This window comes from Rhinatrema bivittatum, chromosome 3, assembly GCF_901001135.1.
Source record: "Rhinatrema bivittatum chromosome 3, aRhiBiv1.1, whole genome shotgun sequence".
NCBI classification, from domain to species: domain Eukaryota; kingdom Metazoa; phylum Chordata; class Amphibia; order Gymnophiona; family Rhinatrematidae; genus Rhinatrema; species Rhinatrema bivittatum.
In genome coordinates this window covers 159,556,445-159,581,148 of record NC_042617.1, presented here as the reverse complement: position 1 = coordinate 159,581,148, position 24,704 = coordinate 159,556,445, and the positions used below count along the sequence as shown (strand labels likewise).

Here is a 24,704-nt window from a genome sequence, read left to right as displayed (position 1 = left end):
AGTCTCTCTATATATAAACCAAGTAAACGGGTGTTGCTATACTGAGTCGCCTTTAGGACTCCATGCAATCGTAACACTAGTGCATGCAAGACCAGAATTTTGAATAAATAAGCAATGAGAATATTTAGGGCAGGACACTTACAGATTGTGTAATCAAAGAATGCATGGTTTTTTTATTCCCAAAAGTGCAAACATATAGGAGGTTATTTTCAAAGAAGTTACACGTGTAAATGTAACATACTATTGTAGCAATTTTCAAAGCTATTTACTCGAGTAAAGTGCACTTACATGAGTAAATCCTATGGACAATTCAACTGCATATAATTGTAGCAATTTTCCAAAGCCCACTTACTGAAGTAAATGCTTTTTAAAATCAGGCCCATAATTTATTTATTTATTTTTTAAATGCAGGTGCCAAGAAAAAGTTAGCTAGAAATAAGACTAAAAGGTGAACTAAACCACAAAACAAACAGAATATTTCTGAACAATGTTGCTAGTACCGCTATGTTAGAATTACAAGGTTTGTTTTTCTTTTTTGGGGGGGGGGGGGGGTGTTTAAAGAAAGAAACAAGAAAATCAGAGAACATACATGTACTTTATTGCTCACCTCTCATACAACATCACACTTTCAGCCATTTTCTTTCACAGCTTGACAATGTTCATGGACATGAAAAGAACCCAGCAAGAAGTATCATCATGTGGCTTTGAGTAAAGAACAAATGTAATAGATCATAAAACCCAGCCAGGCTTTGTTGTCCGCAGCAATAATAAAAGGGCCTCCTCCAGGCAAGAACCCAACTGCCCAGTTAGTAGTGCATTTCTAAGAAAGAAAAAAAACCAAACCCCAAGACACTCCAAATAAATCAAAAATGGGAAGGGAGGAAGGGTAAAAAAACAAAACAAAAAAACCATCTGATAAACCACTTTTGTATTCACTATGACAGTGGTATTAGTTCATGCACCAAAAGAAAATAAATTAAAAAAAATATAGATTTGCTGCTGTTTCTTAGCTGATTTCAAGTAAAAATCAGGTTTGTAGGAGGAGCAACGTCTTGGAAATGGATCCAGGCCAGTTTAGATGGTTATACTTAAGTGTATTATCAACATATGCATCACAACTTGACTTGTGTTGAAGGTCATTGGCACCTTGCATTTTGTTTTCATTTTAGCTATGTTTGAAACCTTCAAGCTTGAGCAGACGATATCATTTTCAGTTAGAAGATAAGGCTAGTGAGTTGGATATCCACAGCAGAGCTCATGTAAGGCGGATGGGCCCGGGATGCTGGAAGAGGGTAAAGCACTGGAGCAAAATGTGCGAAACCCGGTCTACTTCATAAAAACAAAAGCTGAGAAATGAGAAGCAGCCTTGAAAACGGAGTGTTGGAAAACGTGTGTTCAGAGAATACCTTAACCAAAACAGCCCATGCTGAGCATGTACAAAAACAATCCTAGTACTAACTCTTGAGATAAATCGCCATACTGGTGCTATTACAAATCTCAAAAAAGAGGAGCAGAGACTTCTAAATGCTACAATGTGGAACACCAAGCCAGAATTCCAAAACATTTTCAATTCCACTTGGTCACTCCAGGGGATAAACACATATAAAAAGATAATAGTATTTTTAAGAGAGAGAATTATCATCTACCTAGGCTGCAGTGAGGCAGGCCTGAATGCTGATAATTTTTTTAAGCTATATCAACCGTTGAATGGCTGAAAATAATTAGCCCACGGTATTTTTTTTTTCATGCTGCAAGAAAGGCATCTGGGCCAGTTTGGCGAAAACTTGGCTCTGTCCTGTGCAGATTTAATCCCAGTCAATTTTTTGCACACCTCCAAATTTAGCAGCAGAGAGGTGAAGGGTTGTTTCTAGATAAAAATTCTACTAAATATATCTTTTGGTACTATTTTCCATTTTCAGGAGCTTATCAGTGCTCAGTATCTCACCTAGAAACATGGAAGCAGTCGCGTCCCTGGTGAGACTCACTGGCTCTTGCTGCAGTGTAAGCTCACTGCAAGCTTTGTTTTGTTTATTCTTTTACTGATGGGCATGGCTATAGCCTTTCCACCGATAGCAACATGAAGAATACAAGGCCACTGTTTCATCAAGGTTATCAAAAGTCAGTAAAACGGCTCGTTTTGCATTAACTGAACTGCACATTAATGGGACGTAGGAACTCAAAATGTCCAATATTTGTTGTTTCCTTGCATAGTTAGGTTGACATTGCTCGCCACATACCTTGTGATAGTAATGCGAGTAAAAATGACAGCTCTCCTTTAAATTCTGAGCATCCTGGCAAAGAGGATCAATAGAATATACACACACTTTCTCCAACAACTAAAATGTCTGTTATCAATTTCTTTTAAGTGTGAAATTCATTAAGGGTGAAATTCATTCGTCAACTTTCAGTTTGCTTAAAACTAGAACAGGTCACCAAAGCAGCAGCTTGCCTGTCACACATGCCTCAAAGAGCAATTACAGCATGTCTCCGAATATAGGCTTGCATTACATGAGCTCTGCTGATATTTAAGGTTTAGGAACCTCAGCTAGTATAGTGTCTCCCTTGTCCAAAGCCAGATTGGTTATACTGATAGCCGCCATGTTGGAAGTGTTGCTCAAACTGACCACCCTGATTATAGTTCTGTCCCCCTCTCCCACCCCAGCCTCCTCCTTGACCAGCTCGGCCACCACGACCTCCTCGGCCACCTCTACCTCGACCACCACCACCTCGGTCACTATGGTGGCCACCATCTTGATATCTATTGTCCTGTTGGTATCCGCTACTCTGGTATCCACTTCCTGAATATGAGGATGCTTGATAACCACCGTAATTTCCTCCTTGGTAACCGCCTCCTTGATATCCACCGCCGCCACCACTTTGGTAGCTGCTGCCGCCGCCTCCTCCACCACCACCATGGTAGCCACCAGTTTGGAAACCTGCGTCTCGATAACCACCATCCTGATAGCTACCTCCACCGCTGTCCGTCCAGCCTCCTTGAACTTTATTGCCTCTTCCTCGCCCACCATAATCATAACCACCACGTCCTCCTCCTCTTCCCCCTCCTTGGTCATGTCCTCCTCTTCCTCCTCCTTGGTCATAGCCTCCTCGACCACCATATGATTGTTCATAGCCACCTCTACCTCCACCTCGACCTCCTCCTTGTTGTTGAGGGCCATCCTGCCTTTTCTGCCATGGTGGCATCTCAGGTGGGGGAGGCTCAATTTCATTAGGTCTACCACCCCTGTCAGGAACTCTGCCCATCAACACCTGGAATATAAAGGAATACAATGCCTTATCAGTACTGCACTAAAGACTGCACTTATTTTCCTAAAATGTCTTGGCAGGAAGAAATGCGACCAAAAGATGTCACGAGCTGACTTAATAAATCTCAACCTTAGATACACTAACATTTTTACTTATTGCTAAAGTTTAGCTGGTGAAACTGCTTGTCCCCAACAGAAATACTACTTGTACATAGATTGCTGACTTTTTTTGGGGAAGGGTCCAGCAATTTCATTCTATTGCTTTGGGCTTCCAACTCAACCGGAATCAGCTCCTGTTGGGCTATGGTGCCATGAGCCTTCATTTGCTCATACTGGGTTTCCCCGTTTTTATAGCTGCTGCACCCCCCCCCCCCCCCCAACTGAGAGCAGCCACTGCAGTATTTTTTGAGGACCTGATCCAGAACAAATCCAAATGCTCAATTTAGGGTCCTCAGATATGCAAACCATACAGTATGAGCTAAGACTTGTTTTTCTGAATCAGTACCCTTTATACAGAAAAGTTGGTGTGATTTAAGAGATTTTTCTAGATTGTTGCTTTAGAAATGCAGACTAGCAGCAGTAGAGGGTGTTGCTAGCCAAATGAAAAGCCTGAGGGTGTTAACTGTACACTCCAACACAAAATGCATTACAACTTAACATTATGGGGGGGGGAGGGGGGGCAATTTTCAAAACTTGGCAGGCAGGTGCCAACTCCATGGCAACTTCCTCCCCTCAGACTTTGCACCAATTCTCAAACAGAGACTTTCCCTTTGAAATAACACACTTAGTTCTGAAAACGTAAAACTAAACTCATTATTGCCTCTTCTGATCTAACTCTGTCCTAAGCTCACCTTTTCTCCCCGCGGGAAGATGCATGCGCACTGCTGACCCTCCTCACCTTTACCCCCTACAGGGTAGGTAAGTTTCAGCCCACCTATTTATCCAGGTAACCAAGTTTTGAAAATTGTTCCCTTGGTGGATGGGACAATGAGTGCAGAATGATTAAGAATGCATTCTAAGTCATTACTGTTAAAAAGAAAGTGCATTTCTCAAAAATACAATAAGAAATTACTACTTACCTGATAATTTCCTTTTCCGTAAGGTAGATAAATGGATTCAGTACCAGTGGGTTAGGCACTTCTAACAGCAGATGGAGACAGAGCAAACCGATGTCACTGCAGGAGTATATACACTGTGACATCAGCCCACCAGAATTCTCTTCAAAAGCCAACTGTGGACAGACTAGCAAAAAAACGATTAAAAACAGACAACCAACAACAAACACTGAACTCAGGCAAAAAGGTATGAATACTGATCTAAGGACTGGATGAACACTTACCAGTAATCCCTGGAACACATAGCCACACAGGAGGACCATAGCACAATCATACGATAACCAAGGCTGGGAAGCTGAATCCATCTATCTACCTTAAGGAAAAGGAAATTATCAGGTAAGTAGTAATTTCTCATTTCCTAGCATGTAGATAGATGAATTTAGTACCAGTGGGATGTACCCAAGCTACTCCCAAATAGGGTGGGAGGCTGCCTGTGATCCGGTCAAAACTGCACGTGCAAAGGCTGTGTCCTCCCGGGCCTGCCCATCCAGGCGATTCCTGGAAAAGGTGTGGAAGTAGGACCACGCCGCAGCTCAGTAAATGACAACAAGAGACAACAATCTTAATTTCTGCCCATGACATTGCCTGAGCCCTAGTGGAATGAGCCCTAACCTAAGTAGGCAACAGCTTTTCTGTGGCCACATATGCGGCCATGACCACCTCCTTAATCCAGTGAGCTATTGTAGCCGGCAAAGCCAGCTCGCCCTGTTTTCCTCCACCATGAAAGACAAACAGGTGATCTGTCTTTCGGAAAGGTTTAGAAACCTCCAGATACCTCACTATATGTCTCTTGACATCCAAGGGACGCAACAGGTGATAATCCTCCGCATCCTTTTCCTTATTCAAGGACGGCAAGGAAATGGACTGATTCAAGTGAAAATCCAAGACCTCTTAAGGAAAGAAAGCAAGAACAGTACGCAGCTATATCGATCCTGAAGTCACCCGAAAGAACGGCTCCCAGTAAGACAAGGCCTATAGCTTGGAAATTTGACACTCAGAACATATCGCCTTCAGAAACACCGTTTTCAAGGTCAGCAACTGCAAAGAAAGACTACACAGTGGTCAAAACCATAAGGCCCACCAAGAAATCCAACACCAGATCAAGACTCCACAAAGGAACCGGTACCTGAAAGCGAGGACGAAGATGTTTCACTCCCCTCAAGAAACGGGCAACACCAGGATGAAAAAGGCTTCGCCATTCACCTGGCCCCTGAAACAGGCAAGAGCAGCTACCTGTATCTTCAAGGAATTAAGGGCCAATCTTTTATTCAACCCATCCTACAAAAATTCCAAAATGAGCGGGATCCTAACTGAATGAGGAAGCACAATTTTATTGGAGAAGCAGCTGACATTTGAACCCATGGAGACACACAATGATAATGAAGGGCAGTATGTAATAGTGGTGGGGAAATTATACAATCAAGAAGTTACCCTTTGCTGTGTCTATGCACCAAATGCATATAAGCACAATTTTTTCAAGGACCTAGTGAGCACTTTGATACTTCATGCCTGGGGCTTTCTGATAGTTGCAGGGGATTTTAATTGTGTTGTGTACCCAACAGTGGACAGATCCTCCCAGGTTGTCATCCCAGGGCTAGGGAAAAATAAGGGGATCCCGTATGTGTGTAAACATCTTCAGCTACTTGGATCCTTGGTGGGTTTTACATCCCGAAGTTGGGGATTTTACACACGTCTCTAGGGTTCACCATGCATCTTCCATGTGCCTTTATGCTCTAGCATCAGCCTGGCGGGATATTGTACGGTGAAGCGTGTATTGCGATTGAACAGTTCTGCGCATAAAGGAGAAACTCTTTGGGAGACAGGGTTAGAGTAATCTTGAAAAATCATAATCTTATATCCTTCATATGCCAGAGTCGCTGCTTTCCTGTACGCTTGCAATATTGCCTCTTTGTGCATAAAATGCAAAAACCTCACAATCACTAGACGGGGCCTGGACATGCATCTGTCATGAGAACCAATCAGTCTGGCGACGCCAGGGAAACTCCCTTTCTCAGATGATCCATTTGCAACCATCATTGGAGGTGAGAGCAGACTTCCATTGGCAGGTGGAGCAGAATCGAATAGTCCTGAGACTGCGGGGTCCAACGAGACAGCAGGGAGTGCTGAAGAGGACACATATGCGTCCTCGCCTATGGCACCACTTCCAGGTCACTGCCAAGAAACCAATAGAACCACACTGTCGGGCATATAGTGTTCACCAAGAGACGTACCTGTAATATCAACTTCAGGCATAAAAACTTTGCCATGCTTTGTGACGAAATGCACTCTCAGATACTCCAGTGACTGAGATGGCTGAAGACTGCTCTTGGCTAAGTTCACCACCCAACTGAGCTCCTATAACAGGGAGATCACTTTACGGGTCACCAGACGGCTCTCTTCCAGAGACTTGGCTCGAATCAATCAGTCATCTAAATACAGGGGTACTAGGATCCCATCCTCTCAGTTCTGCTGCCACCACCACCATAACCTTGGAAAAAGTTCTGGGAGCGGCAGCCAGAGCAAAAGGCAGCGTCCAAGGCATCCCAAAACCGTAAAACACAGACAACGTTGGTGCTCCAATCGGACAGGAATATGGCCGTATGCCTTGGACAGATCTACAGAAGTCAGAAATTCCCCCAACTGCACAGCCATTATCACTGAGCGCAATGTTTCCACATGAAAAGGAGTCACCCGCAAATGACTGTTGACCCCCTTTGAGATCCAGGATGGGACAAAAGGAGCCCTCCTTCTTTGGCACAATAAAATAAATGGAATGTCGACCCGTATTTTCTAGAGACGTGCATACTGGAACCATAGGCCTCAGACTGAGGAGCCTTGACAGTGTACACTCCCATCACTTGCTTCTTCTGCGGGAGTGGCAGGGAGACATCAAGAACATGTCTCGAGAAACAGTGCAAAATTCCAGGGCATAATCTTCTCGTATCACTTCCAAGACCCACAGATCCAATGTGATCTTGACCCACCTCTGATGAAAGAGAGAGAGGCACCCTCCCATCCCCTGTTTCCAGGGGTGGGTTGGCAAACCTTTATTGGGAGGCTCGGGAGGGTTCACTATCTGAGCCCGTGCCTTGCTTAGGCTGTCTGGGATGAAAAGACTGAAACCTGCCAAAAGGCAGAGTCTTTTAAAAGGTTGTCCCTCTGTAGGGACAAAACTGCTTGGAACCCCTGAGACGAACCTCTCATAGCAAAGGGGCACGGCAACTGCTTCTTATTCTCCAGCAACCAAAGAACCAGAGATCTGCCCCACTTACTGGCCAGCTTCTCCAACTCTCCCCCAAACAAGAGCGAGCCTTTAAAAGGCAGTTTTGTAAGATTAGCTTTGGAGATCGCATCAGCCGACCAATTTCTCAGCCATACATGATGTCTGGCCGCTATCACCGAAGCCATTCCTCTGGCCGAGGTGCAAACCAAATCACAGCCCGCATCTGCTAAAAAGGCAGTGGCAGGTTCCATAACTGCCCTGGAATTCACTCCAGAGATCAACCTCCTGAGAGAGAAGAAAACAAGAGTGAGCAATCAGGGAACAACAGGAATCTATCTGCAATGTCATTGCTACTACTTCAAATGCTTGCTTAAGGATGTCCTCAATTCTCCTATCATGCACATCCTTTAAGGCCACTCCTCCCTCCACGGGGATAGTCCTCCATTTAGAGAGACGGCACACACAAGTGCATCCACTTTTGGGAAACGCAGATGCTCTCACTACTGGATCCAAGGGGCACAGGCCTTCCAAGGTCTGACCCCTTTTAAGAATTTGCCTCTGGGGCATTCCACTCAAGATCAATCAATTCTTGAATGGCCTCCATAACCGGGAAAAAACAAGAGGCTTTACGCAAAGAAACCAAAATGGGAATTTCTTTGCTCAGGCATGGAATCTGCCCCAGGGACTCCCAGCATCTTCAATGTCTGGGAAATCAAGGCTGGCAGTTGATCTCTATGAAAGAGCCACCACATAGCCCTATATAGTTCCAATCCAAGCGAGATTTGCCTATCCTCCAGAGAGAGTCAGGATCTGCCTCATCAGTGCCCTCCAGATTCCTGTCAGGAACACCTGCAGTTCGAGGTGTACTTCAACGCTTAAATGTAATACCAGAAGAGTGAGAGGCCACCGCCTGAGGATCCGACCTAATAGGACTGGATAGGGCTGAGGACTATGCCTGAAGAAAGGCCTGCAATCCCTGAAAAAAATTCTATCCAAGAAAAGGCAGAAGGATTCATGTCAAAGCCAGGAGGCATTTGTGCGGTACCCACTGAGCTGCTGAACCCTGATGAGGAATCAGTCAAAGGAGTTCCAATATTGGGCTTTCCTCCTGACACATCTTTACCTAGAACCTCATCAGGCTGGGAAGAATCAGGCTTAGTAAAATCAGAGGGACATAATTCTCCTCGAGCCTCTAAACAGCGCTGGCACAAGTTAGAGGGCAGGCCAGGCTGAGATACCCAAATATGACAGGCAGCACACAGGGCAAGGCGCTTAGGTTTCTTAGCTGAGGCGCCATTTATTTTTTTATGCGCGTTCAAATTTCAGATGTCCAAAATTTAGGCATACAAGGGTTAGGCGACCAAAGACAAGGCGCCGCAAGGCTAGGCGTCTTCACCTAAGCACACACAAACATTTGCCCAATTTGTGTGCTCAGGATAAGCGCTAGTCTAAACCGGACGCCACTTTAACCTGGGTGCCCAAGCCGACGCCCAATTAAGCATCCAAAACCTAGACGCACAATCTGGACGCACAGCTAGAAACCCTGGCTGAACCGATGTACTGTAGAGGGCAACCAAACGCGCTGGCAAAACCATGAGAAAACGCTATCGCGGCCTACCACGCGGCATACAGTGAAAAAGCCTTGGAGCGGGGCCTAGCTAAAGAGGCTGCTCATCCCACCAAGTTGCCCCCATCCCTCGGGGTGGGACGAATGTCAGAACAGTGCACCGAGCACGGGGAAGGGGGAAGGGGGAATTTAAAAATTTTCTTTTTTAAGCTTACCTGAGCTTAGCCCTTCCCGGCTGAGTACAGATACGCTTCCGGCTGCGGGAGAGGGCATATGCCGTCACTGCCTCGCTTGGCTTCCTGCACCCACTGCCTTTCAGCTGTACAATCAATTATGTCCACGCCAGCTGAAAAATCAGCTACTGGACCAAGGCACTCATGGAAATCAACTCAGGAATTCTCAATTGGGGGAGGGACCATTTGGTATCACCGCAGGAGAGAGGGGCAAACAATTTTCCTTTTATTTCTCCTTCTAAAATCTGAAGCAATCCCCAGTAGGGAGATGCACGTCCACCATCCGCTGGAGACAGAGAATACTGGCAGGCTGATGTCACTGCAGGAGTATATATATACTGTGACGTCATTTTGCTCCATCTCCATCTGCTGGTAGAGGAGCATAACTCGCTGGTACTGAATCCATCTATCTACATGCTACGAAAGCTGTACTTGGATAATGAAACTTCAACAGTATAAGGTGACAGGCCTATATGCACCAAAGGATTATCAGCAATTTCAAACAAGATGTCGATGGCCAACTTCAAAGCTATGCTGCGAGGTAACACGGCACATAGAAAGTAACCAACATTTTTTGAAGCACATGAAACAGCACTCAGAAGTGGGAACAACATCATATGACACAGTATGAGATAAAACTGTTTTATACTGTGAATTTAATGTTCCGATCTGAAACATGATAGCTTGATGGGCAAAGTGAACTCATTCTCAAGAGAACTGGAGTTGGAAGAACCAGATACCTTATTAACGGCACAGGTTGTCTTTTCTCGGATGGACCCACTACTGGTTCTCAAGATCTTTGATAAATCCTGCCGAGCTGCCAGCAAGTGAGCAACAGAGATCACACTTTTATTAGCCAAGGCAGCACGCTTTGGTTGATACACCAGTCCTAATTTGTCAGAACGACTCTGTTGGATGGAAAAAGAAAAAGAAAGCAATGTTACTTGGCTGAATATTCCCACTCTGAGGTTTGGAATGGCTGAGTTAATGCAAATTAGCTTGCTCATACCTCATTTTTGCATCCATGTGGCATTCAAGCATTTCCTAATTAAAGGGGGATTAGTGCTACTAAAAGCCTCCTCCCTTTTTTGAAAAAGGGAAGATGGAAGTGGAAAGTGATTTCTAGGAGCAGTATATTTTTTGTTGCTACTAGTTTAACACACTCAAGGACAAAATAAAAAACAGTACAAACATACATATTTAAATGGTCACTTATGTGATCAGTCATTTACAGTCAACCCCCAAAATGTGTAGGGAGCAGAACATTTCACAGGGATGTAGACAACCAGATGATGAGAGTGCAAGATAAAGAAAGATACAACCTATTTATTTACTTATCTATTTTTAGAGCAAGGTTAGTGGAAGCACTTTCTGGGTAGCTCCTCTTGGGAAAGGAATCACCCTTCAAAACTACAACTATTTCTGTTGTGAAAGGTTTTAGAGCAGAAGCCTCAGTGATCAAGATTTGTCTCCACAGTATTGCCCATTTATTCAGCACTACAGTGTGTACCTTTGCTCTGTCTGACCAGCCAAATGACTGTACGGTCACATCCAAGCGCTTTACCAACATCTTCCTCCGAACCTCATACTCATTTGCTATGGCTTGGTTAATTGCTTCAATTTTCTCCTGAAAACAATGAATCAAGAATCTGCTTTTAAACTTAAGACAACAGGAAAAATGTACGAGTCAGATCATGTTACATGTATTCTGATTAGCTGATTTATCAATCTGCAAACCACCCAGTACACTGGTGTGCAGAACAAAGATTCGGAAAAAAACGGTTGTGCCTTAATACTATATTAAAGCAGCAGTCCGAGCAGTGGGAAAAAATTGAGTTCCATTCACTCCTTGACCGACAAATAGTAGTAGTTCTAGCAAGACTGTTTCTGGTATGCTCAATATATCTGGGTGTCAATAACATTTTTAAAAGAACATTTTTTTTTTAAAGGGGCAGGGAGGGAATCATATCTCTGGGCTTACTGGACCCCACCCACCCCCGGATAAGAGTGTATATTTTTATCTGACTGAACTCAGCAGGTAAAGACTGAAACCGGTTGGCAGAGATCCTGGGAGGGGGAAATCTTCAGATTGTTATCTCCCGTTTCAAACTGGTTAAAATACTTAGCAGTGGTCAAAATACATACTACAGAGTCCCAGGGCTAATGCTTCCAGGCCTCCAGGGATAACAGCATGGGAGAGGGTACACATTATGGAGGATTATTCATTCATTTATACAATGTGCTTTAAACAAACCATTTTTTCTAAACTTCTGGAAATCTGCATGCAGCCTGTAGATATGCCATCACTTCCTGTGACCAACTTCCTTTTCCCCCCCATCTCCTCCTGCAGCGCCACTAAATCACTGGCGCTGATCCCGGGATGTTGCCGGAGGTTTTAAAAACTAACTATGCCAAAATATTGACACCCCCCCCCCCCCCCCCCCAGCAAAAGCAAGCAACATCTCTCCAAATGATTTACTGTAGTTACTCACCCAGTGGGACGGCCCCAGTTGTTTGCTCAATAAAGGTTTTCCCACATGATTTGGTGGCACTTTCGATAACACTTCTTTCAACTAAAATAAAGGACACAGTTATATACGCACATAATTCTGTTTTTCAAAACAGCAAGATTTTATTTACTGAAAGAGATGAAGACTGGTAGAAAGGAAGAGGGGGCTGTAATTACAAAGCAGAAGCAATACATTCCTGATAAGACATGACATTTTCAAGTTTAGTTTTTTCTTAAATGGGAAAAACTAAATTCTCTACTTTCAGGTACAACATGAAACATTTTTCATAAATTGGTTTCTAGGGATTTCTCCTGCACTGACAACCATACACTGTACTTTTCTAACACAGGACACACAAACGCTGATCCCTTGCTAGAATCGGAGAGATCAAGCTTTAGAAAACAAAAAACACTGGCAAAAACAGAGATGAGAACACCACCATAGACAAAGCTGGGTGTCTGGAACATTCATAGTGCGATATTTATTTCTCCATTATCTTTATTTTACTCAGATCATTCTTCTCTAAACTCTCCTCCTGCCTCTTTGGTCTTTCAGTTCTGTCAGAACTGACCTCTAGTGGACAACAGTGCCATGAGCTTTCAATTTGCAACTATCAGGGGTGGGAGGAGATATCTTATATCTCCTCCCAATTTGCTTAACACAGTCACTGCAGAGATAATCTGCTCCCACGGCTTCAAAGCCAATCTCCAAACAAGCCCTAGAAAAAAAAAAAAAGGCTGCCAGTCATACCATGCTGGACTCTCCCATGCCCTGCTTTCCCTCTCTCTCACTCCTCCAGCCCCATTCACTGGGTACTTTTGGGAATACTATAAAATAAGCAGAGGGAACATTTCTTTTAAGTCCACAAATTACTGGATTTTAGGTTGGTGCCTATCGCTCATGTAAGGGAACTGGGTTTAATTTTGTAGCACAGAGTGCTCCTGGTCATGGGTAACAGATGTTGATGAGAAAGAACTGAATTATTTTCATGCTGCTTTTTAATTTTGTTGGATACATTTAAAGTGAAATTTCTTTTATGCAGGCAGGCAACAACTGTCAAGCTCATTTCAACAAGAAAAAGGGTCCCCCCCCCCCCCCTTGGAGAAATACCAACTGCCCTCCGACTCACCAACCTCACACTGCACTTACTTTTTTCTCAATTCCACTGAAAAACTGGAGCATGGTAATGGTCGCTGGAGGTTTGGACATGCCTAAGGAAATGCAGATGCCCTTCAGCTCCTGAAAGACCTCACTGCCCTTACTGCTGCTTCCTCCTCCTCCTCCTGCCTGGATGCTCTTTGGAGGGTTATTCACACAGAGCATTCTCGCGGCCTCGAGTTCTGAAATGAGGTATGCTGTGTGGCACAAAAAAAAACATTTAGATTTTCAATTATAGAGGTCAACCACAATACTTATATCACAAAACAAAACAAAAAAAGGATAGTTAAATCAACCCTAGAAATATGGGATCAATGCTGTCATCTCACTTAAAAAGCACGTTAGCACGATCTGAGGAACAGCTTGGAAACAACAGAGAACACCATGCATGCTTTCCAGGGTAGGAAGAGAGGGCTTCCAAATGGAGTGATAGACAAAAAAAAATAAATCCTTGCAATGGATTTCAGCTGCACGTAAAAATCTCTTCAGGCGTTTACCGGGTTATGCCTCAAAAACAAAATTCCTGCAAAAAACTTAGTTCTTAAAATTATATAAATACAATAAACTGGATTTCAAAATATTCTTAACAGTTAAATTGTTAAACCTCCCAAAACCTCTCTGATTTCTTTCAGCTGGTTGCCTGTGCCACAACAGCCAGAAAGATTACAGGGTACACTGCGCACACTGCATTCACACAGCATAAACCAATCGGGCATCTTTGGCATTACTGCAATTTGATGATTTTCTTCTGAATATGGCTGTGCAAAAGGTGCAGTTTAAAGAAATAAAGAACATGACAGGGTGACAAGTATGTAACTGATGCAAGGTGGGCATGACTTGCTTTTGATAAAGAGAAAATAAAAGTTTTCTTCTGAAATGCCAATTATTGCTCTGCAATAACGGAGTGAGAAAGCCACTCAGTGCAGTAAATGCTTGAGCTTCAATTGTGGCAGGAAGTTAAACTGTACACAGGGAAATGTCTGCCCTTGGCTCCATCTCATGATCTGAGGCTGAACAACAGGAGAGACCACCAGTACAATAATGCCGGACAAGAGATTAGCAAGAATATTTTTAAAATGGCAAATGCCATAAGATACTTTGGCAAATAGTTGTCACTGGATAAACGGCCAAGATGTGGGTTTCTTTCTACACATTCTGTAACAGCAGATCACATGGACGAGCAAAAAATGAACTGCCATCAAGTGAATTGTTCATACACTAACACCAATACAGCTAAAGCAGTTTTGAGTATTTTAAAAAGTCTGCATTTCAAACAAAAAAAACAAGATGAAAACCCTAATCAAAACAGACAGCACCGATAGTGCTATAAAACCAGAAGGTTTTTAACAAAAACAAATTACTGAAACTGGGCACAAGAAGGAGGAAATAAAATACAAACAGCAGCAAAACACAAAAACCCTGCGAGACTCAAGGGAAAAAAATGCAGCACAGCTAGATCTACATGACTCTACAACAAGCACAGACAGAATGACTAGGGACGGACAAAAGCCCCAGGTCTCGCCGCACGACAACCACTCCTAAATCTAAAGGCCCACTGTTAGAAGTAGCAGCATGCTGCCGGCAGTGCAAACAGTGAACATCAGCAAACCTCTGTCCTGTGCCCCAGCACAAAGGCACAAGTTCTGCTTCCTAAAGAAAGAAGCCAGAACCAGAAGATAACGAGTTAACAACTAAAACCAAAACCAAAACCTCTTCCCCCCAGCATATACAATCTACCAAAATAAGGAGCAGTCACCCCCAATGAACTAAAATAAAGGCTTACATCAGAAGCATCCCAAGCAAACCAAAAAAGGAAAAAACAAAAACAAACTAGCCCAAACAACTTCAATACAAATGCACTATCACATACTGGCAAAGTAAACATATCTCCAAACCAGCAGCAATGCATAAAATGAGCCATTTTCCCAAAATCTACAAGAAGCAGATTCAGCTGCCAAAGTCCTCTGAAGGCCACAAACAGAGCAGAGTTTTCAGATAATCAAAATATGCACATTTACCTGATTCACAGCCAAATAAATCAAATGAAGACTTACTGTGGCTATCCTGAAAAGCAGATTTCAAATACCTGAAAAGCAGGACGTGATTGTGATATTCGGTATTCAAGCAGCTATGCTCCCTTCCACCCCAGAACTTACTAAGCAAAAGGAGACAGTTCCTTTTCACAAGGAGGCGTTTTGTCACATCTCCTGATGTCAGGGACGTGTATGGACAGTTCATTTCTGCCAGCAGCCCGCTCACCTCCAGCTGGAATCCCTCAGCTTCACTTGGGCCTTTTAAAAAAGGAAGAAATAAAACAAAAACAAGTACAAAAATGGATTTTTAGATTTTGGGTGCTGTGTCAAACATCATATGAGCCTGCTGCTTTTCAAGAAAGTTAGTGTGTTGCAGGCTAGAGCATGAGTACACAACTCTGATCCTGGAGTGCCACGAACAGGTCTGGTTTTCAGGATATCCACAACCAATATCCATGAGAAGGCGGTGCATGCAAATATACCTTGTGTATTCATTGTGAATATCCTGAAAACTCAACTTGTATGTGGCACTCCAGGACTGGAGTTTCCTATATCCAGAGTTTTGGCAATGTTGCCAGTGGGCAAGTGATAGTGGCTAAATACTTGCCTTCAGGCATACTACAAATGTGATTTGTTGTTAAATCAGTGGAGAATGCATGTGGCAAAAAGGGGGAATAAGATGGAGAGGTTAAAAAATATTGATTTAAATTATATTTTCCTAATTTGTCAGATTTTTGTATTTTTTTAAATTAGTAATAAAATACTACATTTATCTCATGTTTAAAACTAACAGTTACAATTAAACCTCAGTACAAACATGTTAAACCCACTTAGTGTCTCATCAAAATTAATTATTGGCTCTGTCACACTTACATTGAGTTACTTACAAATCAAACCTGAGCATTCATTTTAGTTTTTCATCTCATCAAAATTGCTCTAGTCTGTCCAGCACTGCTCAGTAACTGTCAGCTCTTGCTTCTGGAAATTTCTGGGCTTTCAGTTTATTAAAGTCACACTTGCTAAGCCACAGGCTGAATAGGATTGTTTGTTGTGTGCTTATGTGCTGGTGGAGATAGGACAAGCTAGGCAGAGGAGTTTGTCTCTCTGGTCTTAAGTTTCTAGGAAAGGAGAAAGGAAAATTGGTTCTTACCTGCTAATTTTCGTTACTGTAATACCACAGATCAGTCCAGACCAGGGGGTTATGCACTCCCACCAGCAGATGGAGGCAGAGAACAAAACTTTGAGGCACTGCTATATCCATGTGTGCCACCTGCAGCTCCTCAGTATTTATCCATATCCAAGCCAAGAAACAGACAAAAAACCATTTAACTCCCCCAAAAAGGGCGAACATGAAAGAAATACCTTCAAGGGTCAAAACAAAAACAGGCCTCAAACCTGAAAACCCCAGGTCCAAATCACAGTTCCTATCACCGAATTGGCATAAATGCATTCTGATAGACTTCCTATGTACAGCGGCTTAAGTCCAGGTAAATCAGTCTTTCGGCAGTAGCACCTGGGTGGGTCCCTGGACTGATCTGTGGTATTACAGGAATGAAAATTAGCAGGTAAGAACCAATTTTCCTTTCCTGTACATATCCAGATCAATCCAGACCAGTGGGATGTACCAAAGCCACATTACACCGGGCGGGAACCCGAAAGACCCACTCGCAGAACACTTTCTCCAAAAAGCGCTTGATCCGGAGCCCTGACATCCAGGCAGTAATGTCTTGTAAAGGTATACAGGGAGGACCAGGCTGCTGCCCTACAAATCTCTGCAGGCGACACTCCACCCAAAAAGCCACTTGCACCCGCGTCGAGTGAGCTTTCAATCCGGCTGGAACATACGCCCCTTGTCGATGTAGGCCAAGCAAATCGTTTCCTTCATCCAGCGAGCCAAAGAGGCCTTGGATGCCTTCTCACCCTTCTTCAGACCCCCAAAAAACACAAAAAGGTGGTCTGACTTCCGAAAGGATTAGTGACCTTCAAATAACGAAGGAGAATCCGGAAAACATCGAGAAGATGCAGATCTCTTCCCGAAGCCGAGTCACGAGACCATTCGGGAAAACCAGGCAACTCCACGGTCTAATTAACATGGAAGGCAGACACCACTTTCAGCAAAAAGGAGGGCACCGTACGCAGGGACACCCTATCTGCCGAAATGCGCAGGAAGGGATCCCTACAAGATGGGCCTGCAATTCTGAAATACGCCTAGCGGAGCAAATGGCCACCAAAAACACTACCTTCAAGATGAGGTCCTTCAGAGAGGTGTGCCCCAGAGGCTTAAAGGGGGGGGGATCATAGAGCGCCCGTATGATTAGGTTGAGATTCCACTCTGGGCACGTCTTACGATTCGGAGGACAAAGATGCTTTACCCCTTTCAGAAAATGGGCTACATCCGGTGACTGGACAGGGGCCTGCCACCTATCCAACCTCAGATACATCCTAGGGCCGAAACCTGGACTCGCAGGGAGTTAAAAGCCAAGCCTTTTGACAACCTCTGCTGCAGAAAAGCCAAAACCTGAGGAATGGACACAGACAATGGCACTAAATCTTGTTGATCACACCAGCTTCAAACACCTTCCACACCCGGACGTAAGCCATAGACGTCAAGGGCCACCTGGCCTGCAACAGAGTGGAAGTCACTTGTTCCAAATATCCCTTCATTTGTAACTTCTACCTCTCAAAATCCAGGCCGCGCAAGAGAAGCGATCCTCCCGATCTGAAAAGATGGGTCCTTGATGTAAGAGGTCCGGAAGATGAGCCAGGCGCAACAGACATTCGGTTGCCAGACAGACCAGATCCACAAACCACGGCTGCCCTGGCCACTCCGGGGCCACCAGGATTACCGGACCGGGATGAGCTTCTATACGCTGCAGGACTCGTCCAATCAGCGGCCAAGGCGGGAAGACGTACAGGAGGATTCCAGTTGGCCACTTGCAAACTAGGGCATCTATGCCCACCGCCCCGACTTCCTTCTTTTGGCTGAAGAACCAATCCATCTGTGAGTTGATGAAGGTTGCCATGAGGTCCAGCTGGAGGGCTCCCCATCTGGCACGAATGTGATTCCAAGCCTCCCGGGTCAGCTCCCATTCCCCAGGGTCCAGCTGCTGACAGCTGAGGAAGTCCGCCTGCACGTTGTCCACGCCTGCCACATGAGAGGCTACAATTCCTTCCAGATGAAGCTCAGCCCACGCAAACAGGAGATGAGCCTCCTGCGCCACAGCTGGACTCCGGGTTCCTCCCTAGTGATTGAGATAAGCTACTGTAGTGGCGTTGTCTGAGAAGACGCAAACCATCCTCCCCTGAACCAGGGACTGGAAGGCCATCAACGCCTTGCGGACTGCTCTTGTCTCTAGGCGATTTATGGACCATGACTGTTTGGGCAGGAACCAGAGACCCTGGGCCGCATGACCCAGGTACACCGCTCCACAGCCCTGGAGTCTTGCATCCGTCGACACAATCACCAAATCCAGGACTTCGAGGGCCATTCCCTTTTGCAAGTTGACTTACAACTTCCAACAGCCACTACTCCAGGCTGGACCGGGCCTGTGGTGACAATGGCAACGGTAACTGGTACTGTTCCAACACCGGATTCCACCGCGACAGGAGTTTCCTCTGCAACAGGGACCAACTCCAACGTCGATGCAGATAGTCCCACACTCTGGGGATCGGGAGATGTAGTAGAAGACACACCTGCTGCTGCAATTTGCACATCCTATCCGTTGTCATGAACACCCTATCCAGCAAGGTGTCGAAGCGGGCTCCCAAATATTCCAGGGACTGGGAAGGGATCAGATGACTCTTCGCCTCGTTGATCACCAAACTGAGGGACTGAAGGCAATGGGTCACCTGGCGTACCACCCGCAAGCAGTCCTCTTCAGACTTGGCTTGAATCAGCCAATCATCGAGATACGGCTGAACCATCATCCCTTCCTGCCGAAGGGCCACTGCCATCACAACCATCACCTTGGTAAAGGTGCGCAGGGCCGTCGCCAGGCCGAATGGAAGTGCTCGGAACTGGAAATGACGACCCAGAATCTTGAAGCGCAAGAACTTCCAGTGATTGCTGTGAATCGTGATGTTCAGGTAAGCCTCAGCGAGATCCAGAGAGGCGAGGAATTCCCCCTTCTGGACCGCCACTATAACAGTTCGGAGAGTCTCCATCCAAAAGCGGGGGACCTTCAGTCTGCAATTCACCTTCTGCAGGTCCAGAATGGGGTGGAAAATCCCCTCTTTCTTGGGAACCACAAAATAAATGGAATACTGCTCCTGCCCCTGCCCTTCTGACGGTTCGGGGACGTTAGCCTGTAGGTCCAACCATCTTTGCAAGGTGCCTTACACCGCGGTCCGCTTGTTGCGGGAAATGCAGCACGATTCCAGGAAAAACTCCCTGAGAGGCCGAGAAAATTCTAAGGCGTAACCGTCCTTTACCACGTCCAGCACCCAGCGATCTGAAGTGATCTCGGCCCACTCCTCGTAAGAGTGGAACAACCTGCCCCCCAATTGTCCCACACAAGGGATGGGCGGGTCTGACTTCATTGGGCAGGTTTACCGGCTCCAGCCCCCTGCCCGAAGCCTCCTCTTGCAGGCCAGCTGGTGCCGTGAAAGGACTGTGGGCGAGAAGTGGACTGCCTGGCTCCAGAGGAGGGAGCACCCCTCCCCGATCTGGTTGTTCGGGAGTCCCAAAACCGGGTCCGTGGAACGAAGGACTTTTTAAAGGGCTTCCAAGGGCAATAAGTTGCCGGAAGATAGGATTCTCCCAGAGATTTCATCAGCTGGTCCAAAACCTCTCCAAATAGTAATTTCCCCCGAAAGGGAAGATTACACAATTGTGACTTAGAGGAAGCATCCGCCGCCCAACTGCGGAGCCACAGAAGCTGTCGAGCCGCTACCGAAGACACCATGGTCCAGGCAGACGCACGTACCAGGTCATATAAGGCATCCGCCACATAAGCGACCGCCGCCTCCAGGCAGGCCGCCTGAGACGTGGACAGGACACCAGAGGACGTCGCTTCTTGTGGTTTCTGAATCCAACATAAACTCGCCTGCTGCATCATGTTCGCACACACCGCCGCCCGAAGGCTCAAAGAGGAGACTTCGAACAAGCATTTCAGCTGCAATTCCAGCTTGTGGTCTTGCATATTTCAAAGCGCCGCAGCCCCCGCCAGTGGGATGGTCATTTTCCTAGTGACTGCCGATACCGCCGTGTCCACCTTAGGGACCTTAAGGCGTTCCAAGTGCTCATCAAGTAGCGGATATAACTTTTGCACTGCCCGGCTAACTTTAAGACCTGTGTCCGGGGATTCCCACTCATGACTGGTGAGCTTCTGAATTTTCTTCGGTATGGGGAAAGCGCTAGGCGGCCCCCGGAGGCCATCCAGGACCTGGTTCACGCCGTCACCGTCAGATTCTTCCAGAGAGTGTTTCACCCCCAGTTCCTCAAGCACCTGCAGGTGAATTTTCAAAGCAGTTACTCGCATAAATGTAACATACTATCATAGCAATTTTCAAAAGCCATTAATGTATGTAAAGTGCATTTACACAAGTAAATCCTATGGACAATTCAATGGCATATATTGTAGCAATTTTCAAAAGCCCACTTACACAGGTAAAGTGCATTTACATGTGTAAAACCCATTTTTAAGCGCGTAAATGATTTTTAAAATCAGACCCCTGGGGAATAAGGGACCGCAGCTCCTCCTTCTTGAACAATCGGACTACGTGGGGATCGTCGCCTTCCAAGCTAGGTTCCACCTGACACTGGTCGCCATCGCCCACATCCAAGTCCAGGGGGACCTCCCCCTGGTCGCCAGCGGTGTCATCCGGGGGAGGGGGAACCTCTTCCCCCCAACGGCTCATCCGAGCCATCCAAATCTTCCCTCGCCAAGGCAGCACGGGAAGTACAATTATCTGCTCGGAGATGAAGACGCTTCGGGGCCCCCCACACTCCCCTCCAGGGATCTGCGCTTCACAAACTTCCATGCCAGGAATGCCTTATGCGTCAGGAGCACAAATTCCAGCGAAAAAACACCCGGGCCAGCATGCTGGAATCCGACTCCGTGGCCCTCAAGTCCTCTGGTCTCGGTTCCCCGTGGGAGACAACGGAGGAGGGTCATCCTGGGAATCTTTTCCCACAGGGGGAGCAGCGGACGCCGAAGCCCTACCTTTGGACCCAGTGCTGGCGCCTGATCCACGTGCAGCCTTCCGAGGCTTAGACCCCTTAACTGAGGACTCCTCCCACAGCACAAGTAGTGCAAAGCGAGAGGGTGTTCAAATAGGCAGACCATACCCCATAAGCCTTGCAGGGTTCCACAAGTGGCTTCTCTGCTATTGCAGCGCTCCAAATGTGACCCAAGGGCACTCTCCCCCTAGGAGGAATCAAGTGCTGCCTTAAAGAACTGATGCTGCCCAAAAAGAATCGCTGGCAAAAATCAGTCCTAGCACCTTCAGGGAGCCTTATGGAAGCTAAAAAAGAAAAAACAAAATAGCCACCACACCAAAAATAGACTCGGGACTGCCGCAGAGACACCGCCTAGGATGCTCTACACCACCCGGAGAAGGCTGCAAGCTCTCCTCTCTTCAAGAAATCAAAATTGGGGCCTGTCTGGCCCAGCCCCACTGAGCAGACTGATTCACCCGGGGAGCCGCAGGACAGAAAAAAAAAGGCACTTTTTTTTTTTCCAACAAAACTTAAAGAAAGCAGAAAAAATTAACTTTCCCCAACGGAGATACTTCCCTGTACCCGCGGTCATGGAGAGGGAGCCAGTCCCCTGGCTATCAGAAGACCCAGAACACACGGGCTAGCACTGCAGGGGGTATCCAACCCCCCGTTCGCCCGGCTCTAACTTGAGGGATGGTCCAGAAAACTGAACCTGGCACCCCGAGGAGCAAGAAATCCAAACTCAGTTCAGAGCTGCAGGTATGCACCACCATCTGCTGGAGACAGAAATACTGAGGAGCTGCAGGTGGCACACTTGGATATAGCAGTGCCTCAAAGTTTTGTTCTCTGCCTCTATCTGCTGGTGAGAGTGCATAACCCACTGGTCTGGACTGATCTGGGTATGTACAGGAAAGGCAGTATAGACTGGAAAAAGAAAAACTTTCACGAGATGAAAAAATGAAATGAATACCCGTGTTTGATTGGTAGGTAACTCAATATGTGCGAATATGAGAGCCATTATTCAGTATACATACAGCTTCCTAAATTCCCCCATACTTTTCCACAGAAAAGTTGTCATGGGGATGTAAGAGAGACCCTATACTTTGAAGAAATTCCTTCCCTGGGTAAAAAAGAAAAATGTGTTAAGTGCAAGCAGTACAGGAAGGAGTTGCAGGGCTTAGCTGCTGGAATGAAATATTGTAATGAAAACTGCTTATGGGGAGAAAATGATGGGGATGAAGATGTGGTTAAGTTAAAGCAGTGGTTCTCAACCTTTTTCCTGTCATGACACACCTGAGAGATGATGCAGGAGAAAGATAACATTTTTTTATTTCAATACCTGCTTATGAAATATTAAATGTTATTTTTTTCAAAAAATGTTAATCTTTACTTACTGCATCAGTGAGAAATCTAGGACTGATATGCATATGTAGCACACAGTTTTTCGATACAGACAAACTCTCATGCATTTCACTGCCAACTTCAGAAAACTCTTCTGGAGTTTATACAGAGCAGAATTAGGAAAATTCCCCTTTCAACTCACCATACAAAAAATATATTCAAATTCTGATATCCCCTCGGTAATAATACTTCAAAATCCTTTGCCTACCAGCCACTTTGTGAAATAACATGAAAACCTGCTAAAAAAGATATTTAGAAATTATCTAGCATACCAGCCATACCATAAGAGCACTAACTCCCAGGACTTGAACAGTAACAACCTTACCTATGAAAAAGCAAGACTGTGCACTTACTATTGGAAAAACAAAGAAAACCAGACTGCTCTAGATTCCTACACAGAATCTACATTCTAGTTAGCAAAATCCCTCACCTCTGATAAACATGCAGAATGACTCTTATTTAATACAGAATAAAAAAACATAAATTATAAACAAACATACAGAAAAAAACCGGAAACTCCAAGAAGCGGGGGCAGGGGAGGTAAGGCAGGATGGCGGGGCAGGATATAGCATGCCTACAACATTTCTGGCTTGGGCTGGTGGTGGCAGTGATTGCCAGGGTCAAGGGGAAAAGCAGCAACAGGGGGCAGTGATGAGGGATTGTAAGTACCAGGTCCTTACTCTGCCCTCTCCTCAAGCAGCAAGCACATGTGGCTGTTATAGAAAGCATAGGCTTGCTATGTCAAATATTTGATGACACACCTTCCACTCCTTGGTGACACCCCAGGGTGTCCCGATACACTGGTTGAGAACCACTGAGTTAAAGAATTCAACTAGCAATGCGCCATTCTTCAAGACTCTATGCCTTTTAGCATAAGTGATTTCTTTTTTTTAAACAGTTTTACAATTATAAATACAACCATTTCCCAATGCCCACCCTCCCACCCATACTACCAGGTCCTTCTGGAATGGGAAGAGAAAGAGAAGTAAAGAAAGAGAGAGATGTGATGACATGGACGGCAACAAGAAGAGAAAAAAAAAAACATAGCGCTATTGATGACATGAAAACACTATGGATAGAGGAAGCTACAAGTCCAGGGAATCAGCATAAGAGATTTAACAGGTAAATTTCCTTCATGTTTTAGTGATCAGATCTGCACCATTTTTTAAGGAATATGTGACATAATATCAATGGAAAACAATTTAAATCAATGATTTATTTAAATCATGGCTCTCTCTTAGTGATCCTTGATTTAAATCACTCCACCCTGCCTTAGCAGTTCATGGTTTGGTGCAGAGATTTTTCAGCACTGACTAGAGAACAGATATTGAGCCTCAGGTCTTACTATGCACAAGTTTTTCAAATATTGAGCAGAGAGGAGATGGCGTTCTTTAGCAGTGTGATTGCTGATCCCAGTAGTTTCTTCATATGCCTATTCTAATCTTCTGTTTCTCATTCTGCCCACAGCAGCTGCGCAGACTTACTGTTGGTTGCCTGCACATTCTCTTCTAGTTTACAGAACAGCTTGAGCTCAGACACCAGCCAGGCGCAAAGTTTGGTGAACTCAGGAGAGGCAGCTCCTCCAGAGGCTGAATGAATCAGAGCTCCATCTTCCAACAACGGTCCTTTGTACCTGGTAAAGGCAAAAAAAAAAAAAAAGAAAGGCCACAGAGAAACTCAGAGGTAGTAAGCTAGAAATTATCAAAGCAAAAGTAATAGAATAATAAACTTAACATAAAGAGAACAGCTCATCTAGTCATGAGTTTCAACGCTGTTGATAAGAGATGGGTCTACCACTGCCACTAAATCTTGTATAAAAGACATGTCAGAAAAGAAGGAAGGGAAGAAAAAGAGATTCTATTCTCTCGGGAAATTAGAAAACTGATAAGACTGAACTAGTGCCCTTCACAGAAGTGGCATGACGATGGCGAGAGTAATCCACAATACAGCAATGCTAGCAGTGGCTTCAAAATAGTTTGCTTTGCTGAACTATAAAAATTCTACACTTACAATACAAGTGGAATTATAAACCATATTGCAG

General features: G+C 45.2%; 1 protein-coding gene across 1 annotated transcript in view; it reads right to left on the bottom strand.

The window, feature by feature from the left end:
- Positions 1–576: 576 nt before the first annotated feature.
- Positions 577–24,704, bottom strand: part of FAM98A (family with sequence similarity 98 member A) — a 37,927-nt gene continuing 13,799 nt past the window's right edge. The window contains exons 2-8 of the mRNA XM_029593878.1: positions 24,148–24,296; positions 15,226–15,360; positions 13,061–13,266; positions 11,894–11,974; positions 10,912–11,028; positions 10,142–10,309; positions 577–3,267 (exon numbers count right to left, since the gene is read on the bottom strand). Of these exons, the coding sequence (XP_029449738.1) occupies positions 2,542–3,267; positions 10,142–10,309; positions 10,912–11,028; positions 11,894–11,974; positions 13,061–13,266; positions 15,226–15,360; positions 24,148–24,296 (1,582 nt within the window). The 3' untranslated portion in view covers positions 577–2,541. The remainder of the gene's footprint in view (positions 3,268–10,141; positions 10,310–10,911; positions 11,029–11,893; positions 11,975–13,060; positions 13,267–15,225; positions 15,361–24,147; positions 24,297–24,704) is intronic.